This window comes from Coccidioides immitis (assembly GCF_000149335.2).
Source record: "Coccidioides immitis RS genomic scaffold supercont3.5, whole genome shotgun sequence".
In the NCBI taxonomy this organism is placed as follows: domain Eukaryota; kingdom Fungi; phylum Ascomycota; class Eurotiomycetes; order Onygenales; family Onygenaceae; genus Coccidioides; species Coccidioides immitis.
In genome coordinates, this window is record NW_004504307.1 from 961954 (window position 1) to 982051 (window position 20098).

Here is a 20098-nt window from a genome sequence, read left to right on the forward strand (position 1 = left end):
TCTTCTGTTACACGGTAAAATATTCTTTCATAATTGTAGTGAGAGAGCAAGACTTATTCATCTCTTAATAGCTAACTAGTTAACTAGTTAGTTGGTTGACTCACTGCTGGGATGGACTGTGATGTCGCATGGTGCATAGTTAAACACTCCTCCCATCAGCTCTTGTTCGCGCCAGCTTCGCAGCCAGTCGTTCCTGACGCGCCCCAGGCGCCAAATATCTCAGCAACGTCAACATTGCAAATGCTCTGCAGTCCACATGGGTGGTTAGCTCATTGATCATAAAGCTAACTTTCGATTGATAGAGATGGGCCTTCGCTCGCGCCTTCAAGCACGATTCATGGGGTGGCGTCACAACACTCCCTTGCCGAAGTTGGATGAAAAAGATACCGCAGTGATTTTTCAGTCCTGGCATGAATTCGACTCATCTTCCAGCCGATGGATCCAGCTGAGCGCTAAGAAGAGCACTGCCGGATCGTACTCGACCCAGTCAGCTCAAGATATCCCTCTGGCGCTTGTTACTTGGAATATCAATGGCACAGACCTGGCTCCAGACATCCGTACGTCCGCCATTGTCACGCATATTCGGGATATGCGTCCGGTCATGGATGTTATATTCCTCCAGGAGGTCACTCGGACTACTCTTTCAGTTCTATTAGCGATGCCCTGGGTTCGTGAGCAATGGTATTCTAGCGAAGCTGACGCGACCAGCTGGGGTCACCAGTCTATCTCGACGATGACACTCCTCTCGAAATCACGCTTCCACGGCCTAAAATGTACTCCTGAGAGGGCAGCGCTTAGTGCGGTTTGGAGAGTCCCTTTTCCCAGCCATTTTGGGAGGGACGCTCTTTGCTGTGACATCTTCTTGCCAATTTGCACCCCGAGCGAATGTAAGAAGTCGGTTCCCGGATCCCATGCTCGCATTCGTCTCGTCAACGTTCACCTCGACTCCCTCGCGATTCAGCCTTCCTATCGGCCTCGCCAGCTATCCATCATTGCCTCTTACCTTCGCGCAGCCGGCCGTGGTCTTGTGGCTGGTGACTTCAACCCGGTGCTTCCAGAAGATGACTCGCTCATTAATGAAAACAACCTTGTGGACGTGTGGACCGAACTCCGCCCTAATGACCCTGGTTTCACCTGGGGTATCGACGGTAAGCAGGCATACCCGGCGAACCGGCTCGACAAGGTTGCCAAACTCGGATTGAAAACCCACGAAATCGAGGTGATACCACCAGGAACTTGCACATACGCATATGCAGCCGAGAACCGACCTGAAGAACGGGAGCACAAGTGGAGCGATCACTGTGGCCTTAAGTGTTCTTTCGGATTAGGCGACTAAGCCTTTGTGCGCCTCCATGGTATTTCAGCACATTCAGTCGGGACATCGAGGGCGGATATGCGAAGGGTCATCGTCTCAAATATGGGCTCTAGATGTTTAGAAATTACACGCTTTCTTTCCATGCCTGAGGCCATCGATTTATGGCCATAGCGCGCAGTTGTATTTCTAAATTTTTCCTCCATGGAGGAGTGTGGTAATTGTATGGGAATGCGCCTTTTACCTACCAAGGGTGTTTATTGTCAACCACAATATTGTTTGTCGGCCATGCAAAACTCTTGCTATTTTATCAAAAGTGAGTTATGGAAGCTTAGCAAGTACAGAGTAGAAAGCCTGAGGTTGACTCTGTCAGCCGAAAAATGCATACATACTACATACCAGCAACCTAGTTATACTATCTTTCAGTGTAAACGTTCTCAGAACCAAAGGGCCACATAGCTGGTTTGTCCGAGTTAGGAAATATGCGCTTTGCTCCTCCGATCCTTTTTCGAGGCAATTCAGCTGACATTCAAAAGGAATAAGTCTATCAATGGTCATCTGCACTTCAACCCTTGTGATCCTCCCGTCCTTACCCAAATTCTAGCATCTCCATCAACAGCTTGCGTTTACAGCATCTTGTACCGGTGTCACTAACAATGCACTACCAAAATTCCCAGTTGAACTGGCTACGTTTTATATTCCCTCGCTTCTTCAGGCTTATCCTTTCGCCATCTACCTCAGTGGCATCACGTCCAAAGCCTTCGCCTCGCCCTCTCGAAACTTGCTGTATCTGAACCCCCTGGTTTAACTATGAAATTACCTTTCATGCATGTGCATCTGTTCCATGGCTTGAAAGCTCAAACAAGATATGTGAGTCTATCAAACGGCGCAAACCATCCTTGCATCTCTTTTCAGCAATTCATTTGTCAGTAAGCCGCCGAATCACCCTCAGACACCACGACTGACACGTTTCTTGCATCTGCGCATGAGTTTCGGCACGAGGATGCGGCTCATGATTTGCCCAGTACGCAACGCGTTCAGACTTCTGCCGATCGCGAGACGCGCAAGCTGATATACATCATGGAAAGTAGTCGACGTCAAGAGGTTTGACATTCTCTCCATGACTCTAGTACATGTAGGTATGATCGCCTTAGACCTAGTACACCTCCATCCTGCTCGTCGCGAATGAGGCTGAGGAGGAGAAACAGCAAAGTCCGCGCAGGCTGATCTGCTAGCAGGTATGGCTCCATTCTTCGCTACTGACTTTGCGCGTATACATTGTTTCGTCTCCTCTCATTGCGAATTTCCCGGGTTCCAACTCGTTTGATAGTGATTTGACCTCGTATCAAATATTGAGGGCAGGATGATTCCCAGGTCGATTTTCCAGAGCAATCTGCGTAGAATACAATTCTGGAGCTTTGTCGAGGGAGAGTTTCCACCAAGCATCGAATTTTTGTTGCCGCTTCTTCTCAGAAAGGCGGTCGCACTCTATGGCTAGCTTGCGAAAATAATTCGAATATATGTACTCCGTACGGTATATACATACACGGAGAAGAGCCTTGGCAGCTTGAAGCACATTTTGGAATCAGCAATGGAGAGAATTATTGACACTCTCGTTAAGCTAGCCTACACATGTACGTCTTTAACCAGCCGATTCATAGAACTCCGTATGTTACACACACTAAAGGCGAGCACGAGTACTTCCACCATGTTGAGACCTTGAATATCCAATCGTTTCTATCGCTCTACTCTGGATAAAGCTCTCCGAGGGAGAGTCAGAGAAGAAAGTGAAGGAATTAGAAATAAAATTCCAAAAACTGGAATGTCCGTTGGCTGCAACGGTACACAATCTCCAGTTAGATAGCTAAGTATATACAAAGAAACAAAAGCTCTTATTTTATTGACATTCCTGTGGAACGTCGGTGCTTCCAGTGCGTCTGCTCCTGTCATAACGAGCGCCAGTTCCCAATTCACGCTTGGCGAATCCGGCCCAGATTTCACACTTGTTCTCACCGCCGGTAAGAGCCTCGTCGGCATCGAGGATCGCATCACGGGCCTGGACGAAGTTGGGGTTGCATGGTTGCCTACACGCAGCTGATGTTAGTTACCGCGAATGTGGGAGGAGGGGGATATGAGGGTCTTCAACGTACAGGGCCATGCCGTCGATAACGAGCTTCATGGCAAGGTATTTGCCGTCAGTTGGGACGCCATCGCGCAACTCAGGCTTGGGGCCGTCGTTCTTGCCGTGCTTATCAATGAGGTTCCAGAGGACTTCATAGAGCATACTAGCCCAGACAGTACCAATGTCGTGAACTTCTCTGTATTGGTTGACGGTGGTGTAGACAAGAGGGTTGGTCTGGAGGTTGGTGGAGTAGGGGTGTTGACGAATGCCACCCTGTTCGTTGGCAGCCCATTCACCCATGGTGTAGTCAGTCTCGCGTGTGTCACCGGCCTTCAAGCGGATGGCAGTGGCCATGAAGTCTCCCCAACCTTCACCCATACCGCCGGATTCGAGAGCGTTCAAGCAGCGAGAGTTGGAAGGTCCACCGCAGAGACGGTTGGAAACTAGAAACAGTATAAGTTTGGTCCGAAACGGTATGTTCAGGGATGTACTTACGGCCGTGAGTGTATTCGTGGATGACAATACCTGCCTCAAAGCTGCCGTCTCGGTTAGGTCGGGAGGTGGTCCAGGTGTACATGCGCATGCGACCGGGTTGGCCATCAGGGGGAGTGGCAAAGTTGGCATTGTTGGTGCCAGAGCCATCCTGGGAATTCAAAATAACGTAGTCATTTCCTCTGCCACCCTGGTTGTTGTTGTTGAACTCAAAGTTTCCGGCTCTCTCGGTGAAACCGAGGATGTAAAGGAGGTCATGGTAAACGTTTGAAGTGTAGAACAGCTGGGTAATGGACGCATCAATGTAAGAATCTGGAGGGCTCATGTCAGTGGAGTAAGGGTACTCGAATCGGAGATCGTCGCTCATTGGGCGGTAGTTGTTTTCATATTGGTTACCACCACTTGGGTTATCTTGGGCGATTCCGTTGTTGCCGCGGGTGGTTGGGTAGCGGGTTCTTCCGTCACTGATCCAGGTGAACTCAGATGCATTTCCATCCCAAGGGTCAGTGAGGACTTCGCGCTCGCCGTCAGTAGGGTCGTTAATACCCCAGGGACTGATGTATGCATTAGCCTTCGCTATTCACCCGCAAACTTGAACGTGGGAATTTAGAGACATACTAAACTTGATAAGTAGCATCAGCAACGTAGTCGACGACACCATGGATGTTATTGCCATCCTTGGCATCAATGTAGGACAAGAGCCAGTTGTCACCGACGTCGGTTTCGACTTTCCAGGTCAAAGAAAGCTCTCCATCTGGCTTGATAAGGTAGACGAGTTCACCCTTGGGGTCGGAAAGGGCTCCGGAGGTTCCCTTGAAAACAACGGCGTCTTGGCCTTGGCTCTGCGCTGAAATAGCGGCAGATGCCTTCTCAGTCTTGACGGGAAGCTTGAGGGCGCTGACGACTCCTTTCAATGCCTTAACGGGGTCGGCGTGGTCTCGCTTGACCATTGGGTTCTCCTCTGGGATCTTGCCCTTGTAGAAGGAATTTCCGAAGGAGAACACCTTGCCGTCTTTGACCTATCACTGATTGTCAGTCTTGATTGCGGAATTGTAAAGGCTGGCTCGCTTACGTTAACGTTGAAGTCAGCGTTGTCGACGTCGATGCCATGGACAGTCTGGCGGAGGTGAACATGGGCAACGCCGTTGGTTCCAACATAGTGGTCATCGACAACACGGAAAGTTGCGTCTGGGAGAGTGGTCTTGACAAGGTCCTTGGCGACATCCACGTAGCTCTGGGTGCTCCTGATGGACAAAGCGGGCGGGTTCGAAGCTACACTCGCGGTATTTGAGTATTCGGCATTCTGGCCCAGGCGGAAAGCATCTAGGTCAACAGCGCCTCGGCGAGAGAGCGTGTGCATCTGCGGGTTTGGGTTTGGGTGCCCAAGAGCGCGAAGGGGCAGGCTGAGAAGCCCGGCGGCGAGCAAAAGACCGTGCATGATTGTAACCCGAAATGTACCCAAAAAGACAACAATAGGGACCAGTCTCTGAGGGGTTAGGGAGATCGAGACTATAGCTCAGATTCCTCGAAGTCTTCACGGAAATCACCTTGAATTTATATCGCATGCGACGTGCTTCCCACGCCCACAACCTCCCCACACCCCGGCTCCTACGAGATTTCGGAGTAAAGCCTTGTAACTCCTCCTCTTCATCATGCTGGTATCCCATAACATGTGTCCCGCATAAATTCCACATGACGTATCCCCCATGGGACCCAGCGCTGCGTTCCGTTCACTCCGTGTCAAACCTCTTTGACTTTCCGTATCCCCTTCACCCCCTGTCAGGGATACATGGGATCGTTGTCTGTGAGCAAGAGCCGGCTATGGCCGGGGCAGGCCTTAGATTTTTCCGGAACAGCAAACGAAACCTGTGGCATGGGAATTAAGGATATATTGTGGAGTGAGCATGGTTGTTCCTGGGGAAAGGTTGCAAGGTCCAATCATAGCCAAGGAGGGCGGGTGTAACCTTCTCAATTGGCAGAATGGCGAGATCAGATCCAGTGGGGAGGGGAAGAAGCGAAGGATGAACGAAGTCTCGTAGACGATAGAGATACGAGAGAAACAAGAAGACAAAGGGAGCACGAGAAAGCGCGAGGCCTTCTCTCGCGATGTCCGAGCCGGCAATACCTGCATGGCTCGCTGGAGGACACAGGAAACCCGTTTTCCTTTTCTTTTTTTTCAGAAACGTCGTTAATAGCTCATCGAGCAGCCTCTGTCCTCTGCAGATCTTAACTCTGGGGATGACACACCCCGGTGATCGAGGACGCGCGAGCAACATTGTCGCTGTGTCGTTGGGCAACCCTAAAATTAGTCTAATCTGGAGAAGGACCATTCCCCCATCCTTCGAAAACTTAAAATGGCCTTGAAGACCCAGCCTGTCGCGTCGCTAGCGGGCGCGGGAAGGCCAGTCAGATCCCACGATTCGCCAGACCTGGTTAAAACCTAGGTAAATCGGCCAGGAACATGGTCCCTGATGATCATCGTCGGTTGGATCAGATGGAGTTCCCCTCCACAGCGATGTTAGTAATCGGTCCATGTCGGCCCGACGCAACCATCCAACGTGAGGATCATCTCGCTGATCGCGTCTTCATCAGATGATGTTCCGAGAGCTGCGCGGCGAGCCCAACATGCCGCCCACAGATTGCGTTACACGGCGTTAGTTATCTGGCCAGCGCTAACGAGTGGAGAGGTCACTGCAAATGCAGAATGCATGTATGTATGTATGTATGTGCATGCAAGCAGACACCCTATCGTGCGGGAAGGCAGAGCGTCGGCCGTCAGGAACTTCGATAAACCCATCGATTGAGCAAGGATCTGATCTATCCCAGGATCTCAACCGCTGGCAGGATCGATTATCTCCAAGGAATGTGAAATATTGTCTGTAAATTATCCGGTGCGAGAAACAAATTCTCAAAAATTTACAGCAGATCACCCAGGATGACGAGTCGGTCGAATGAAGGTGACAACAAACTACATACATACGTTTCACTTGCTGAATCGGTTGGGATGATGGGCTACAATTTCGGGGGCAAATATCTGCGGGGAGACAGGATATCGCCCTGCTCACTCAAGTGATATTAAGCCTGCTACGATCACTTCCTGTTTTGTTTCCTATGCGTTCTCACCGCAACAGCCCTCTATGGTCATATGTTCTATGGTCAACTCGAAAAAATATGGCTCTCAGGGATCAGACCCCTTCCCAAAGCCTGCTGATATTCTCTTCCCTACTTTTCCTCCCTCGTACCATCCATATATGCAGTCGAATTGTGTCTTTAGAAGCCGCTCTTGTTGTAGAGCAGCTTGTTGGTGGTGCTGTTCCCAGGATTCCTGATGGCTGGCCGTGCCAACTTTTTGATGCGATCGCAGGCCTCCTGCGCCTTGATACCTTCAGAAGACATGAGAAGAGCAGCGACACCACAGACGTGAGGCGCAGCCATAGATGTGCCTGACATTGTACCATTACCCCCACCAGGCAAGGTTGATATAATTTTGTTTCCAGGAGCATAAATGTCAACTGATTATTATTTGTGGTTAGCATTCATTTTTGCAGAGCTCCGGCTGTCAGAAGCAAAGAGCCACAGGGAAGACATACGAAGAGACCCAAAGTTGGAGAAGGAGGCCTTTTCATCATTCTCGGCACTCGCACCGGCCGTGCATACAGTCTCTACGGATGCTGGTGACTCGTTGATGGCGTCGCGCTATAAAAGTTTGTGGTGAGACTGTGAGCATCGCGCCTGTTCAAGACATGTGGAGGGAGAAGGATCCAAGTTGGTAAAGTCAATTCTTCTCACGCACATTGTTATTCCCCGCGGCCACTCCAAGAAAGAGACCCGCTTCAACAGCTCTTTCCGCGGCTTCGTTCAAAGCAGTCGCAGTGTCGCCTGTCAAGCTCAGGTTCATGATGGCTTTACCAAGGATGCCCTTCTCCTTCGCATGCTTCACAGCCCAGTCCATGGCCGCGATGATCCCGCTGTCAGGACCCCTAGAATCCTTTCCTAAGGCTTTAACTGCGACGAGCTTCACTTTCTTAGCGACGCCAAATGTCTTTGAGCCGATAGTACCAGCCACATGGGTTCCATGACCGTGCTCGTCCGTGTCCACTTCGTCCACGACATTGATCCCCCATTCAGCCCGACCCTCAAACTCCGGATGGTTAATGTCAATGCCAGTATCCACTACATAGGCCAATACACCCTCACCGGCGGAACTATGATAGAGGTAGTTTTTAAAGCCACGGAATGTATGTGAAATCCTACCAAGTCCCCAAGATGGAGCGTTCTTCTGGATTTTCAAGACAGTCGCGCTAGCCATACGATCGGGCTCCACATATTTGACCTGGATACGTTGATCTTTTTAAGAAATACGAAGCCACGAAAGGGAAAAGAGCACCCAACTCACATGAGCATTGTTGACAATCGCATCTAATGTATCATTGTCGAATTTTCCGCTGTAACCTCTCCAACCACCAATATCAAAGCTGAATTGGAATCCGGTGGAGCGGCTTGGACCTTGCTTTGCTAGATTTCCATGATGGACGTTGGCTGCCCAATTCATGTGAGATTTCAAGTCCGACGATGAGGTCCCATCTTTCATCACCACAATATACGAGCCTCGGATGATGTCCCTCTCATTCTCAAAGTTGAGAAGCTCCCCCGCATTGACAACAGATACCACTGCCAGGGTACTGGCAAAAAGTTTAAAAAGGATGCTCATAATGCAAGGCTGAACGGAATGTATGTACTTCAATGGTCACGGGAAGCAAGAATCGGGAAGGTCATATTCATTCATAAAAGTGACAGGTAATAGCGGGGATGCCTTGGTCCTCATATAGTGGTACCAACTCAGCTACGTAGCATAATAGGCCAAGCACATGCCATGAAAGCGTTGTGCACATCCATACGTCCGTCCCTAACACTCAAAAGTCTAGATTCGGAGTGATCCCTGACTGCCCTGCACAGGCAGAAAGAAGAAAGGAAGGGACACGGCGTTCTGAACGAAAGGTTCACGCCATGGACAGCCCAATTGAGAGGCTATTGAAGGATTTCCGAGGGAAACAAGTGTCATTGAATGGAATGCGAATGCTGTTCTTCGGAAAACATGGCCAAAAAAACAAGCTCAGCGCTTGTCCTCCTTGATGTGTGGAGGATCCTCGTAGAATGCAACGTTCCCCTCAGGGGTTGTCTTCGAGAAAAGCCTTAAGCGGCATGGAGCCGGAGCTGACCACTTGTTCCGGAATTGGGCAAATAATCGCCGATCACCTGGTAATGCCCACCAGTGTTATATTCTATGCATGTCCTCCGTACGGGACTAACCCGTATATCCATACAACTTTGATGGCTTTGCGTCCAGCAGGTTGTGTTCACGGCAAGCTTGCTGGCTCGCTGTTTGTGCCTCCACATTTGGATGAAGCACCGCGGCGGCAGAGCCTTTAAGTAGGTTACCGAACTTTATTTCAGGGACGTATCATGTGACATGCCAAGTGAGCAGTAGTTAACTAGTAGTTAGTTAGTCAGCGTGATGTCTCTCTTTCTCGCCGAAGTTTGGGCATCGAAGCTAGGACAGGCACATACTTGACGGAGAACACATGTTACGAGGGCGGATGGCAGTTCGACAGGGGTGTAGGAGAAAGCCGTGCCGAGAAGCCCGTGGTGACGAGTTGAAATTTCCGAGTCTGTGTTGTCGCCAGGGAATCATTTCGTTAACTGTTAAAGAACTCTTATCGCCATCAACGTCCATGGAAGCATCGGGTCTTTTCTGACAGCCCAGGGAGATTGCTGGCTGGACGGATCGCTTATTGACATCTCCTTGGTGAGCCCTCAATTGAGATCTGCAAACACAGCCAGCATCTCTTCGTCAACTTTTACTTCCTTCCTCTTTCGCAATTCCTCTCCCTGCAAGCTGCGGCGATCCATAACACCGGCATTTTCTGATGGACTGGCATCATTCTTGAACTAGGAGTCCAATCAACTCCTTGTCTTTCCTGACTTACACCCCTGCAAAATTTATAGTCGCCGGATAATTGGAAGAGAATTTGCCTGGAATTCATATTTTCTTGAATTTTGCAACGCATTTGTTCCATAATGGGCGCTCTATTTATACTTGTTCCCACTCTAAGGAGCTATGGGTTGGCGAGCTCTCATATGGAGTACAATGCCCTCTTTGAAGGCCTAGAATTTTGCGGCAATCCACAATGGGTTTGGCATGGAAACGCTCGCCGTCCCTCTATGGACTACCACGAGGCGCCCTGGAGGCAACGTCAAACGTACCTTACCCTCCAGGAACCCAAGGGTAAAGCGAACACATCCTTTTAGCTTTAAGTTACAGCGGATAAGAACTTCGGCAAACATACTTGCGTCTTTGATCCGATAGGTCCTCTTCGGATGGGATGATTGCACCGGCAAAGTTCGCCAACGAGCCCACCATCGGTATTGTCAGGCATTTGGGATCTTTTAATGCTATCTTTCGCTTTATCATGCGGCTCCAAGCACGAGATCTGGCGGTCTACCCGAGTATTAAACGGGCGAACCCATGAGTTTCTCCTTGTCCGGCTGAGAGCGGTGGCTCACTTTCCAGCCGATCGTGATTTACGACCGGGGACAGTCGCCCGTCAATCAACGGAATGTTCTTCCCGCATATAACCTATCGTTCACAATGGCGGTCTTCAGCGGAATTGATTCTACCGACAGAGGGATTCCTGCCGATACTTCAAAGATCCCTATCTCTCCTGATATCATCGGAACTAGACTGAGTTACAACAGCGAAAGCCGTTGAAACTTGAACGTCAGTGCAATTGTAATTGTTCCACTGCTGCTGGTTCACAGTCTCATAGTCCCAGGATACAGCAGTATACAGACGGATTTGCTTGCAGGGACAAATGAAACAAGTCTCACCATTATCACCGCAGACAAGAGACCCGCCCCAGCCGTACTACTGCGGCGCATCTTCGGGGTTTGGGAAATGGCATGCCGCATGACTTTGGAGCTTAGCCTCAAAACACTAAATAATAGCAGAAACCTCTCTAAGTCCACATTACAATTTCATATCAAACATCTCAAATCCACTTAGATTGAAGCTAGTTCTGGCTGGCATTTTCATGGGGGTCTTGTGTGTTTCAAGGAGGATTGGCTTGTCAAACAACGATCAGGTGTACAAGGATTTGGTGGAGAAATTCAATTTAAACCACTGATATTCCACCCCTCGCTCACTCGATCACACCGAGACATGGGGCGCTTTTCGTATTCTCGTTCCATGGGGCCCTGAGAAGGGGAATTTTCGCCCTCCATATAAGCTTGTGTATGCACTAACAAAAGCTTGTTGCTTGCTTGATTTGAATCGTTCAACACTCGCTTATTGCCCTGGTTTCTGGATACATGCTATGATTTAAGAGTCCATGGCGAGAGTGGGCCTTCAACACACGTATTCAGGCGCTGGCTTCAGCATGTAAACACAATGTGTCGCTAAAATTTGTTTTTGAAGTTACCCGAATATGGTTATGGTTCGGAAGCATCCGAAGCAACGGTGTTGATGGAGTGCAAAGAAAAAGGGAGGTATGTTTTATGTGCATCGTTCCAAGACTATCCTGAAACACGATCTTTGACTCATGACCTACCATCGCTTGCAGCAACCTTCGATTGCAGCCTGTGTCTTTCCTTACTATCTCAACGGAGAGGGCGTCTGGCATGAGGGGCTTGCATGAATGTTTCAAGGCACCTCTAAACAAGCTGATATATCATACAAAAGTTGAAACAGTGTACTAACTGTAAGTGTCCATTTCAAAATGGGTCCTCCATGGTTAAATGGAGCAACAAGGGGTGGAATGGGCCTGAAAACTCATTTATCTTCCTAAGCCACAATGGATATGAATCGATGCACAAAATTCCGTTTGTTTGAATCAATTGAGGAAACAGCAGCCGAATGTCGCTCAGGAATGCAACGCAGTTAGAAACAAAAAGCAAAAGAAACCACAGATCCGAAACTGCCGGCTAAAGGTATCATCTCGACGGACTCAGTGGCCTGTTAAATCCTCCCACACGATTCATGTACTGTCGATACTCTGTCTTCTTCTCCTTCCGAACGCCATAGATCTGATTTCCAGGAACCTTAGTATTTTGTGTAGACCGGAAAGACTTGAACCCCATTGTCTTCATCATCAGCTGCTCCATATCATCGGCATCCGCAGCGTCGTCCAAATCCATCCTGACGGCATCTCCAAGTCTTGAAGACTGTCGTTTCCGATCTGACAAGCCGTTGGGTTCTCTATCAGCATCCGGAGGCACGCTACGCCTTCCAGTATCTTTCCGATCGGATCGTGGACCACGTGGCGGTGATCTTGTTCGCAGTTTTGCGCCATTGCGGGCTGGTGAGCGAGATCGAGATCTTGATCTGGTCCGGGGCCGGTCGCGATATCGACTAGATTTAGAATAATAATCTACTAGATGTTAATAAACGCCCCTTTCCAACATAAAGTGTAAGCTTTTGAAATTCTTCTGACCTCGTCGCGAATACTCCTTGTCACGACTCCGATCACGACTTCTGCTTCTATCCCTATCCCTTACACTGCGCATATCTCGATCACCGTCTCGTCGCCCGTCTCTGTATCCATCTCTCGCCCATCGATCCCGCGATCTGCTGCGATCCCGTCTTTTATCGTCCCTTTCTCGCGATCGAGATCTCCGCCGTCCCTCTGCTCGTGATGATGTCGTAGGCCGCTTTGTTTCATCTCGATCGCGTCTTCCCGAGCCATCCACTTCGTCTGCTGCGTAGGTAGTTTGTTTTGAATGTCTGTCGTTCATGTCCCACATCGTTGAACTGTCCATGCGCCTGGCGCGTTTGGCTGGTGGCTCAGCCATGATGGAGGTCGGATGGCCTTACGGCTGGATAAAACAGCTCGATATGCCAGAAATCTTGGGTGATAGCGGAGATTGAAGAATGGAACCAAATTGAGGCCGCCAGCTAAAACTAATTATGCAGTTTGTAGATGAGGCATGCTAGAAGAAAACTATCTGAGCGGAGAGATTCATGAATATGCAACTTTTGGCTGTTCACTAACAGTCACTTTGCCTGTTGCTCAAACACTGGCGGGAACTACGGCGGACAATTTCTCCACAACGCGCAGCGAGAGGTTGACATCAACCTCGAAAAATGTCAATTTCAGATCGGATACTCAGGCAGCTCAGCTTTCCCATATCATTTTGCACTGTCTGCGATTTATTTCTGAAAATAAAATAGGAGGATGGCATCTGGGAATAGCATATCTCGTCGCCGGACGCATAATCTCCTGCTGTTGTCTTCGCTCTTGAATCAACGAGACACAGCATCTCCATTGACACTGCTTCTGGACTCGTTGGAGCAGCCGGCCACACCATTACTCAGGGAATACATACGACGGGCAAGGGTATGTATCGTCTTATTCCGTTATTACGGTATCCTTATCTCCCCTTAGGGCCAGAAATGGTCTTGCATTGCTTTGGCTTTGCACGTGCTTACTTCTGATGCATTTTGCTTGCCTTTTGCTTTCTGCTGTAAAAGCGAGCTTGTTAGGGCTTTTCCGAGCTTCTTCATTGTTGATCCTATCTAATGCAATCCCAAATGCAGCTATCCAAGTCGCAAGTAACTTTTGTCTCTTTTGAGACTTTCACACGCCCTGAAGGGGTGGACTCCTTTCTTTCTGCCACAAGGAAGAGTCCGAACGAGGTAGCAAAGGAAGTAGTGGCATCCTTTCCGCCCCGGGATGATAAGTTTCCCGATAAAAGTAAGGCTCCCTTAAGTATTTAGAGAATATCAAGCACCACCCACGTATTGACCTTTCTAACAGGAACTCTTGTGATCATCGACTCTATTCATCCGCTAGTATGCCGCAAAGGTGCTGGCCAGGAGGTAAACGTAGCCGAATTTCTGAGCAGTATGCTCAGCGCTGCAAGTAAAAGAACGCAGATCTCCCTGATCGTTGTTTACCACCAAGATATGCCTGCTCCACGTAACTCCCTTCCTTATTCACCATCGCTGCTGTCTCTCTTAACATACTTAGCAACAAGTATCTTCACTGTCCACTCGCTAGCACATGTGCTGGCCCGGAAAGCTGCAGCCGACAGGAGTATGGTTACTCCAGTGTTTGGCCTTGAGGAAGAGAGGGACGGCGTTATTATTGGCCGACAGGACTCCGGTAAAAGGCTCGGAAAAAATGACGGCATTGTACTAGAGATGGAGCACAGGCGAAAAAGTGGCAGAGGAGTTGTTGAATGGTACTTTCTTCCTGCTGCATCGCAGTACTCTCAAGGACAGGCACGGGAGGTGGCGATACTGCTTGACGACCATCCGCTTTACAAGCGGGAAGAAGAGCCTGGCCCGCCCACGGGAGATGAAGAACCGGTGTCAACATTCGAGCTTGGGCTCACGGAACGACAACGCAGAGATAGAGAAAATGTGGTCCTCCCGTATTTCGATGCGCAAAAGGGTGAAGGCCCAGGTGAAGGGGGGCGCATTCTATACGAGATGGGAGAAGAGGATGATTTTGACGAGGAAGAAGATGAAATCTGAAGCCCCGGACCGAGAAACATTGCTTCACGAATAACCTCCTGCATGGACGATGGCATATATATGGCGACGGCCAGTGGAATCTTCGAGCAGCTACCGCCTGTTTATAAGTCAGTCCTTAAGAAATGCCTCGCTATAGCCCTAATCCATGCCTGGGAAACCCGCCAGATTACTGAGCAGTACAACGTTTATCCGTCCATCAAATATGCATGTCATTAAAGGGTATATCATTAAGGAAAGACTATTGCACTAGAAAAACCGCCACCAGAGAAGAATAATGACCAGCAAGCCAACGGCGCCGAAGGGACCATACTGCGAAAATCGTCAGCAAGGATTCTCGGCCACTCAGTGGTTGTGTCCGGGGACCTACCTGTTTTATTAACAATTCCCAATTTATCCTGACCGCAGCCTTACGATATTTGCGGCTATCCTCTCTCAACCGGCCCGACATCTCTCCCATGCGTTCGAGGCTATCGCCTCGGTAGAGGAGATCTTCAATGTTCTTTGTCATCACCTTGGTCACGTCTTTGAGCTCATCGTTCAATCTGTCAAGGTTTGCCGATGCCCGGCTATCCTGGTACGACTTCTTTTTGCGCTGGAGGTAGCTGTCAAACTCGACAAATGCGTATGGGCGGAGGTTGGAGGAAAGGTATTGGGAGGGAGGGTACATGTTGACGAATTCGTTTGCGATATCGGCGAGATATGCGAATGCGAGCTTTCGGGGGTATGATCGGTCTGCAATGCACAGAAAGCAAATATCATCCTTGATAATGTAACTGCAATGTCAAAACATAAAACATGAGCATTGTACTGGGTGAAGCGTTGGAAACGGGTGGCCAATATACTGACTGTAGGTTGTACTGTCCGGACTCTATGCTAGCTTCTGGTTCAGAATTGCTATTCAGTCGACGAAATATCATTTTGGCCTGGCCCTTCACTTCGGCCAATTGCGCTTCTGCCTAAAATTTATCAACTTAGGACCAAACATAGGACAGTATGTATGTGTTGTTGTGTTGTGAGGGTGAATGGCAATTTGCGGCATTCAGGGCTTTGGCGAATGTGGATAACACACACACCTGTTCATCATCCACAGAGGCAGAGAGCATGAGACCTAAAATGTTATCTTGTTAGAATTTTCATCCTCCTTCTTTTCTCTTTGTTCCTACAAGCTCCATTTCAAAGCTCAGCTCATCTTCCGTCGGTTTTGAACTTACCATCCAGTCTCGAGATCTGAGTTGATTTCACCATTTTTACAACACTTCTCTTCTCCTGCACAATTGATATTCGAAAGTCTCTCTTTTTCAATTTCTTGTATTCAGGATCACAGTTGCAGCTTGACAGGCGAGACTGCTCTTCAGGTGCTTAACTTATTCATCAAGCTGTCAAGAACGAAGTTGTCACTTAGCTCATAGAGCCAATCACGATGCCCTGTAGCGCCAAGAGGAAGGCGGCCAATGACGGCAATACCGCGCATGCGCCAAAACGCGAATCGTAAGTCGCTCAAACGCCATCGTTCCACGCAGCCCGGTTCCAGTTTGCTTCGTTTTTCCTGGAGAGAGCAATTGGAGATGCTGATAGACTGGCCTATATAGCTGTCCCCGTCGAGCTACTGCATCCTATAATGCCAACAAAGCGGAGGCTCCCGCACAGGCTTCAGAGAAGATGCCCCCCAATGGAGCTAAAGGGGCCACTCGGATGCGTCGAGGAAGGCCATCAAAGAAATGGAGCGAACCTTTCGTGATTACAAGTGACAAATCTCCGCTAGTCGACATTGACTTGGTGGCAAGTTATCTCTGTTTCTTAGTCGATCAAATTAGTATCTACGAAGCTCAGGGCTTTCGGACGCTAACGAGTTTCGTAGAAGCTGTTCTCTAATCCCAAGTCTTGGACCTGCCTCGATGAAGATGAGAAGAGGGAGATCCTTTCTCTACTTCCTGCCGGAACCCACCCTAATCCTGATGGAAACCCTGAAGACCCAGAGTCTCAGATAGAGCCATTATCTTACGAATTTCTCCGCTACTCGATCCCGTGGCGCGATGCAGTGCGCCAATTTCAGGATGACCTACAAAATGGCAGATACGATCCGGAATGGCAGCGCCAGGCCCACGAAGCTGTAGAAGAAAGAGCTGCCGGGAAATTTGACAAATGGAAGGAAGAGCAATTCGAGGAGTTCTGGGGTCAGAAGCAAAAGATCGATCGCGGGGTGATTGCCGGAGAAAGTTCAAAGATCAAGCTCGAAACTCTGGTTGAAAATGACCTTATACAGGTTGGTGATATTTGGAAATTTACTAGAGTTGTTCGAAGAGGTAAAGAGAAGATACTTGTTGAAAAGGAAGTGAAGGTAACCTCCCTGATACCTAACATTGACCGGCCTAGAATCTTAATTTACTATGTTGGATAGGTAATCGGCTCTGATGGGAAACTCCTTACGTTCGCAATCCCTTCCGGCCAGCGTGTCCTGCTTTGTGGGGTCACGAATGACATTGCAACAAAAACTTCTCCACATGGAATTCCAGACTCGCAGACTACTGAAGTTAAACTTGAGCCAACGCAGCCTGCTGTCGAAAGTGCTATCATTTCCACCGACAGTAGAGCAGTGCCTATGTCGTCTGATCCGGGTGATGATGCGAGTGCGAAGAGTGGCAATTCTGGAAAGCGTTTCCAAACGGGAAACCTCATGTCTACCCTACAGCAATTTGTTTCTGAGATGGAAGCGAATGGTCCCCACGAAAACACCCTAGATGAGCAGCCTGTGAAAACTATGGAGGCAGAGATAGTAACTAATCCCAAGGATGTCCACCATACAAATGCTAGTGACTGCAGCATTACAACTCGCAACCATTTTATCAAAATTCTAGAGGAGATTAGTTCAGATTCTGAATCTGAACTTTCGGACTTACACACGGAATTTGACTATTCCAACCTTGATCTCGCATGGGACACCTTTCGTTTCCAACTTGATTCAAAGTCCCAAACTGCCGAAAGGGCAATACCTGACACCCAGGAAAGTGGGAGTTCCATTGAGCTTAATACCCACAAGATTACGGCTGAAAGTGTGCCGGTCGATCTTCCGAAAGAGACGTCTCCTATGGGTAATACTTTGGAAATTTCGAAAGCTATCAAGAGTGATGTTAGTGCTGCTGATCCTGAGGAAAACCAAAAGGACGGTGAGAGCAAGGCCTTTGAACACATAACTAAAGCTAGCGATGGCACTGAGCCCGAAACCAACGGACAGCCCCAGATCAGGGACGTCGTGTTCAGAGGTGTCCGAGGTCCCACCAGTTTACACAACAAGATTCTCGAGATTGATGGACGTATTAAAAACCCGCCTAACGGAAACGCTTGGAAAGATTTTCGCTGTTACAGAAACAACCAAGATATTGGCTCTCTTTGGGATATTCGACAATCTTGGTATCTTCGGGGTCGCTGAGATGTTCTTTCACAACCGAAGCGAACCCGAGCGCGCATAATCGTCGTACACGTGATATCCTTGGCTACCAACAGCTATCGCGTATTCAAAATCAGCATTCTATGAATATTTAGAGCTATTATATGACTTTGCTCATTGTCAGTGCAAAAACTAGATAATGAGATTGTTCTACAATGATGCGACGACGATTGGGTATTTCTTTACTTTTCTCCTTTCCTTTTAGCTCCCATCTCTTCTTGCAAAGCTTCCAGGATTCGGGAATAGGACTTGGGAGGAGCTTACATTAGATACGATACTATTTTGCGAGGACCTAGCGTCTGTTATTCGGCTTAAAATTTGTGCATGGGCCCTTTTTTTAAAGATATCTACATATTACTATTTTTAGTCCAAAAGCTCCTAATCAAAGGCGATAACTATTCTACCATAAATCGTTTTAACATTAAAGAGCTGCATTTTAAGTTGATATGCAAAGCATATTAAGGGATAGCAGCTTGTGCCGTAGTCTCCTCGCTAACCACACGCATGGCATTCTCATCGCTAACAATATCCACCGCAGAACTGCAACCTATGAAATCCTCGAGCTCTTCGCTTATTGTCTTTAACTTCTCTTTCACACTGGCCACGGATTCAGCACCAACAATGTGTCGTGCTGGTGGATTCTCATGGCCTCCGATAGCGGTGATGGCGTGTATAGTTTCCGCCGTGAGAAGATCCAGATGTGCAGGACTGAGCGGCGGATAGAGGGAAACAATGGTCTTTGCGGAAAGTGGATGGAGGTTCGCGTCTATGGTGTTTTGTTCGTGGTGGGCTTCCGGGTTACTGGTGGAGGTGGTGGAGACAGAGCAAGGGGATGGATCGGATATTGGTGATGGGACAGGTGAATCAGGGTACCCCGTGACGCTTGGGAGGCGGGAGAGAATGTCATTCAGGATTCCTCGGAATAATGGTGCGTGGTTAGCTGTGCGAGAGTAGGTGGGATACATGGGAGGAACGCTGGTGACGAGGTTGGAGAGGATTCCAATTTCGATGTTACATTGGAGGATGGACACGCGAATGTTGAAAGGGGCGATTTCGTATGCGATGCTCTGCGGAAAGGTAAAGATTAACTGGGAACTCTATATCTGTTGTGACAATTGAACTCGCGCGTAAGAAGTGAAGTACTTACGTCGCAGAAACCCTCAAGTGCCCAGCCTGCAGCACAATATACTCCAAGACCTGGTGTCCCTATATGTCCCGCTGTTGGGTAATTAGTTGTTAAATTCATGCCACAAAACCCTGGAGGGTCATTCTCATACTGATTCCGCCAAGGGCCATAATATGACCAGCCTTTTGTTTTCGCATCTGCGGCAATACAGCCTTGATCAAGTTGACAGGGCCGAAGTAATTGGTTTCGAATTGGTCTCTCACCAAAGCCTGGGTTCGTTCCGAAACCGCGAGTTCTTCGACTGCTCCAATTATAGCTACGTTTTAGACATTGGATCAGCATGCATATTAAGATACTTGTCAAGAACCAGTAGAACCACTAACCTTGGCTTGTACAGCAGAAAAGGATATCAATTCTTCCAAACTTAGCGATAGCAGCAGCAATAGCTACCTGACAGTCACTCATCAATCTGTTTGCGACAAAATGTCAGGGGGCTGTTCAACTGTGCTTGCACGATCGGACGAAATCGCACCTGATATCCAACTCTACGGTCTCAAGCCTCTCCAACCACCCTTTGTACTCATCCTCGGTGCTGATCTCGTCCAAGAAGACATCGAAATTCACCCTTCGCGGATCCTCTCTCTCTGGATTCGACGGAGTAATCCCCGCCACCACTTGGTCGCCATGGGCTAGCAGTTGGCGCGTTAGCGAAATACCAATCGGCGAGTCACCGGCAGACAAAACCCAGACTCGAGGTCCATCGTGAGTTGGGAAGTGGGAGGACGGCGGAGGAGGGCCGGAGCCAGATGATGGAGGTGGAGAAGGGTTATCCGTCATCTGCCTGGATGCTGTGGTTGACGACGAGATCTCGGGCCCATTTCTGTGATGGCCAGGTGAAAATCGCCGGGGACACCAGATCGTAAGAGAAGAGCGCAGAGAAACTGGACAATAAGAGTACGGAGTGCTCTGTATCCTGTATTCGCAGCCGATCGCTGTTTCAATGTTTCGGCTTGACGCTTGTAGATCTGGCGATGCACGTCACTTTTGGTTTGGGCCGGGTGGCGGCA

General features: G+C 48.9%; 9 protein-coding genes across 9 annotated transcripts; 3 read left to right on the forward strand and 6 right to left on the reverse strand.

Annotated features, from left to right (window-relative positions):
• Positions 1–304: 304 nt before the first annotated feature.
• CIMG_10190 (uncharacterized protein) lies at positions 305–1717 on the forward strand (the record flags this gene model as incomplete). Its single annotated transcript, XM_001239167.2, has 1 exon — positions 305–1717. The coding sequence occupies one exon, from the start codon at positions 305–307 to the stop codon at positions 1334–1336; it is 1032 nt and encodes a 343-aa protein (XP_001239168.2). The 3' UTR covers positions 1337–1717.
• Positions 1718–3183: 1466 nt separating this feature from the next.
• CIMG_10191 (extracellular metalloproteinase 9) lies at positions 3184–5364 on the reverse strand (the record flags this gene model as incomplete). The annotated part of the gene is made up of 5 exons (XM_001239168.2): positions 3184–3396; positions 3463–3877; positions 3930–4480; positions 4545–4945; positions 4999–5364. The coding sequence occupies 5 exons, from the start codon at positions 5362–5364 to the stop codon at positions 3210–3212; spliced, it is 1920 nt and encodes a 639-aa protein (XP_001239169.1). The 3' UTR covers positions 3184–3209.
• A 217-nt stretch (positions 5365–5581) lies between these two features.
• Positions 5582–6400, reverse strand: CIMG_10192 (uncharacterized protein). The gene has a single exon (XM_001239169.2). It carries the CDS (start codon positions 6254–6256, stop codon positions 5807–5809), a length of 450 nt encoding a protein of 149 aa, XP_001239170.2. The 5' UTR covers positions 6257–6400; the 3' UTR covers positions 5582–5806.
• A 796-nt stretch (positions 6401–7196) lies between these two features.
• On the reverse strand, positions 7197–8637 carry CIMG_10193 (subtilisin-like protease; the record flags this gene model as incomplete). Its single annotated transcript, XM_001239170.1, has 4 exons — positions 7197–7438; positions 7517–7622; positions 7720–8259; positions 8323–8637. 4 exons carry the CDS (start codon positions 8635–8637, stop codon positions 7197–7199), a joined length of 1203 nt encoding a protein of 400 aa, XP_001239171.1.
• Positions 8638–11675: 3038 nt separating this feature from the next.
• Positions 11676–12944, reverse strand: CIMG_10195 (U4/U6.U5 tri-snRNP-associated protein 3). The gene is made up of 2 exons (XM_001239172.2): positions 12416–12944; positions 11676–12352 (listed from the first exon to the last, which is right to left on the reverse strand). The coding sequence occupies exons 1-2, from the start codon at positions 12771–12773 to the stop codon at positions 11916–11918; spliced, it is 795 nt and encodes a 264-aa protein (XP_001239173.2). The 5' UTR covers positions 12774–12944; the 3' UTR covers positions 11676–11915.
• A 137-nt stretch (positions 12945–13081) lies between these two features.
• On the forward strand, positions 13082–14460 carry CIMG_10196 (killer toxin sensitivity protein; the record flags this gene model as incomplete). The annotated part of the gene is made up of 3 exons (XM_001239173.2): positions 13082–13318; positions 13519–13675; positions 13739–14460. The coding sequence occupies exons 1-3, from the start codon at positions 13157–13159 to the stop codon at positions 14458–14460; spliced, it is 1041 nt and encodes a 346-aa protein (XP_001239174.1). The 5' UTR covers positions 13082–13156.
• A 79-nt stretch (positions 14461–14539) lies between these two features.
• CIMG_10197 (V-SNARE) lies at positions 14540–15818 on the reverse strand. Its single transcript, XM_001239174.2, has 5 exons — positions 15672–15818; positions 15534–15568; positions 15307–15416; positions 14828–15233; positions 14540–14769 (listed from the first exon to the last, which is right to left on the reverse strand). The coding sequence occupies exons 1-5, from the start codon at positions 15703–15705 to the stop codon at positions 14707–14709; spliced, it is 648 nt and encodes a 215-aa protein (XP_001239175.1). The 5' UTR covers positions 15706–15818; the 3' UTR covers positions 14540–14706.
• Positions 15819–16008: 190 nt separating this feature from the next.
• CIMG_10198 (uncharacterized protein) lies at positions 16009–18863 on the forward strand. Its single transcript, XM_001239175.2, has 3 exons — positions 16009–16239; positions 16319–16798; positions 16859–18863. The coding sequence occupies exons 1-3, from the start codon at positions 16120–16122 to the stop codon at positions 17885–17887; spliced, it is 1629 nt and encodes a 542-aa protein (XP_001239176.2). The 5' UTR covers positions 16009–16119; the 3' UTR covers positions 17888–18863.
• CIMG_10199 (short chain dehydrogenase/reductase) lies at positions 16931–20032 on the reverse strand. Its single transcript, XM_001239176.2, has 5 exons — positions 19564–20032; positions 19415–19500; positions 19183–19347; positions 19053–19123; positions 16931–18972 (listed from the first exon to the last, which is right to left on the reverse strand). Exons 1-5 carry the CDS (start codon positions 19866–19868, stop codon positions 18364–18366), a joined length of 1236 nt encoding a protein of 411 aa, XP_001239177.2. The 5' UTR covers positions 19869–20032; the 3' UTR covers positions 16931–18363.
• Positions 20033–20098: the final 66 nt, after the last annotated feature.